General features: G+C 41.1%; 1 protein-coding gene across 1 annotated transcript; it reads left to right on the top strand.

The window, feature by feature from the left end:
* Positions 1–921: 921 nt before the first annotated feature.
* On the top strand, positions 922–2,384 carry LOC307034530 (uncharacterized protein; the record flags this gene model as incomplete). Its single annotated transcript, XM_079673356.1, has 4 exons — positions 922–1,003; positions 1,313–1,554; positions 1,662–1,880; positions 2,107–2,384. The coding sequence occupies 3 exons, from the start codon at positions 922–924 to the stop codon at positions 1,863–1,865; spliced, it is 528 nt and encodes a 175-aa protein (XP_079529482.1). The 3' UTR covers positions 1,866–1,880; positions 2,107–2,384.
* Positions 2,385–2,749: the final 365 nt, after the last annotated feature.

The following is a 2,749-nucleotide window of genomic DNA, read 5'->3' on the forward strand; positions in this document are numbered from 1 at the left end:
CTATTTTGCTGACGTTGTCCGTGTCAACAGGAGTGACAGTCCGCACACGCACAAGACCGCAATTATGGCAGAAGCAAAAAAGCCCAAAATATATAATTTTCACTCCGAGTGGGAGGATGATTATTTTTGTATCTATTCCAATTCAAAGTCCATCTGTCTCATCTGCAATGCGAGCGTGGCTTTATCGAAGAAGGGTAATTTAGGAGCGGCACGCTCCCAAAAAGTGAGGGACCTGAAAGGACAGCTAAATGCACAGCAGTCAATTTTCACCAGGCCCAACAACAAGAGCAAAGCTGCTACCATAGCATCCCCAGATAGCAAAAAGTCATTGAATCAACATTGCGATTTTGTCACGCTGAAGATTGTGTTCAACATTGATGTCAGACATTGAAATCAACATTGAAAGTGCTCGCTATGATCAGCAATGAAAGAATATTGCATTTTCAATTAATCCCAAAAATGAATCAACCTTGATTCAATTATGATATGATCAACATTTGAAATAACGTAGAATTGTTTTACCTGATCACTAACAATGAACTTGAATAGTAGAAATACTGGATATGCCCCTCTTTTGAACTGGCAACTTATACATCCACACATTCTTTGATTCTCTATTTCAGAAGATAAACTTTTTTTTATATGCTTAAAATGAAATGAATGCTTGGTTTTACATGAGCACTAACCACAATGCACTAGAACAGGCGAAACATAGATTAAAGTCATGTCTGGCTTCCTCATTAACATTCACAGCAAAAGCTTTGTTTTCCGAGACCTTATGCGCTGCGAGCATCGAGAGCCAAGTTCGTAAATGATAGCCTGAATGGCTTCAAAGGTATACCTCATCTCCTTTGGATAATCCATCTTCAATTCCATAAAGTATACCGAAGAGGGAAAGGCAGTAGAGAGGTCTGGTAGGTCATGCAGTGCAACGGTCCCTTTCCACGCAACAGCCACGTCTCGCACATTTGGCAATATGGCGGCATCATCATCTTCAATGACGGTGAGGATGGCCACAGACACACCTCTGAGCAATCGTTCTTCATGGTCACATGAACCTTGAGTCAGCATTGACAGTCATTCATTTTTCTGTGTATGTATGCAGTTCTATGTCAACATTTAATTTACAATTACAATTTGAAAACAACAAACTAAGGGGTGCTTCTCACTGTGACAAACAAGCAAGAATCCCAGCTGCATCTACTCTGTGCATAGCTGCCTTTATTCTGCTCCATTGTACCCTGTGGCCCAATGACTTTACAATTTTTCCACGACAGAATCGAACGGCTTTGGCGTAATGTGTGGACTGCAGTAACTTCCACATATTATGATGTCCTGGACACTCTTGAAGAAGAGGGACTACTGGACATCTCAAACACGTTGCGCATCTTCCTGGTGCACTTTGTGTTCCTGCCCCATCTCCGCAGCGACCTTCACACCTTCACTGAGGGCTGGAACCATCACCCACTCCGCACCGAGGGAAACAAGACCCCTCAGCAGTTGTGGCAGTTGGGCCTGCTGCAAAACCGCTCGGATGAGGCCGAGAATGTTGAGGTGCACACTTACTTTTGTACAATTATCTCTCTCAGATTCAAGCTGTACATTCTTGAATATTGCACTGTAAAATGTATTCTTTATTTAAACTGCTATTTGAATCCTAGGATCTGCAAAAACTTCCCATAGATTGGGAGAGTGCCCTTTACTGTGATGAGTCCCTACAAGAGTCTGGGCTTGTTGTTCCAGAATTTCCCACGCCCATAAATGAGCAAGATATGGCAGACCTTCAAGCTGCTGTGGACCCTACCAACCCATCCGACTCCCATGGTCGAGACATTTACTGTCGTTGTCTTCAAATCTTCCAGTGAGCAGCTGTCATGTTGGTAAGTCTGAGCACCACCTGCTGTGCCATATACATGTAGACATATGAAAAAGACCAAGTCAGAGTTTTAAACATTTTTTTATTTAGAACAAATGTTTTCTTCCTGTTTTAAATGTTTTTCATCTGTGGCAGTCTTAAAAACTAAAAGTTAAAACTTTTAAAGTGAACTAAACCAGCAGTTGTATGAATAACTTATTCATCTACACCATTGACAATTCTTTTCCCAGATGGAACGCCTCCACCAGGACTACTTTGAAATCGGCATATGATGATCATGTGTTGGACAGGGAAGGTGATGGTTCTACTGCAAGCTGCAACAGATGGATAACATATGCTGTGTTCCCCAAAATGTGACTTGCAGTGATGATTGAACTTAACATTCACTTTGAAACGTCTCTTCTCTTCCTGCAGGACAGGAACATGGCCTTGCCCGGTTATCCACTGAAGAAATGCTTTTGGAGATAATGAGGGAAGTGCAGCATTCTCCATCCCTGAATCAGTTTTGTCTGAAATTAGAGGCAATAAAGATAACTAACATTTTAAAATGACATTTTCAGGCACAACTTTTTATACTGCAGATGATATATATTTTAAGAGGAAGAGATATTGTAAATGTGTTATTTATTTGATTTTATTAACCAATAAAGATGGTTTCATTTCAGTCACAGAACAGCAAATTATTTTACCTTGCTCCATTTCCTGGAGGAAATCCTGCAGATGATTCATTAAAGTCACCTCCACCTGTTCCTTGTTTGAGCCTCTCTCACTGAATTCTGCTTGGCACACAGATATGATGAAGTCTGCATCAGCCTGCCTGTCAAATTAAAGCAGAGCACCCATTAGCACAATCCAGTTTTCAGTGTATATATA

This window comes from Notothenia rossii (assembly GCF_949606895.1).
Source record: "Notothenia rossii genome assembly, chromosome: 3".
Taxonomy (NCBI): domain Eukaryota; kingdom Metazoa; phylum Chordata; class Actinopteri; order Perciformes; family Nototheniidae; genus Notothenia; species Notothenia rossii.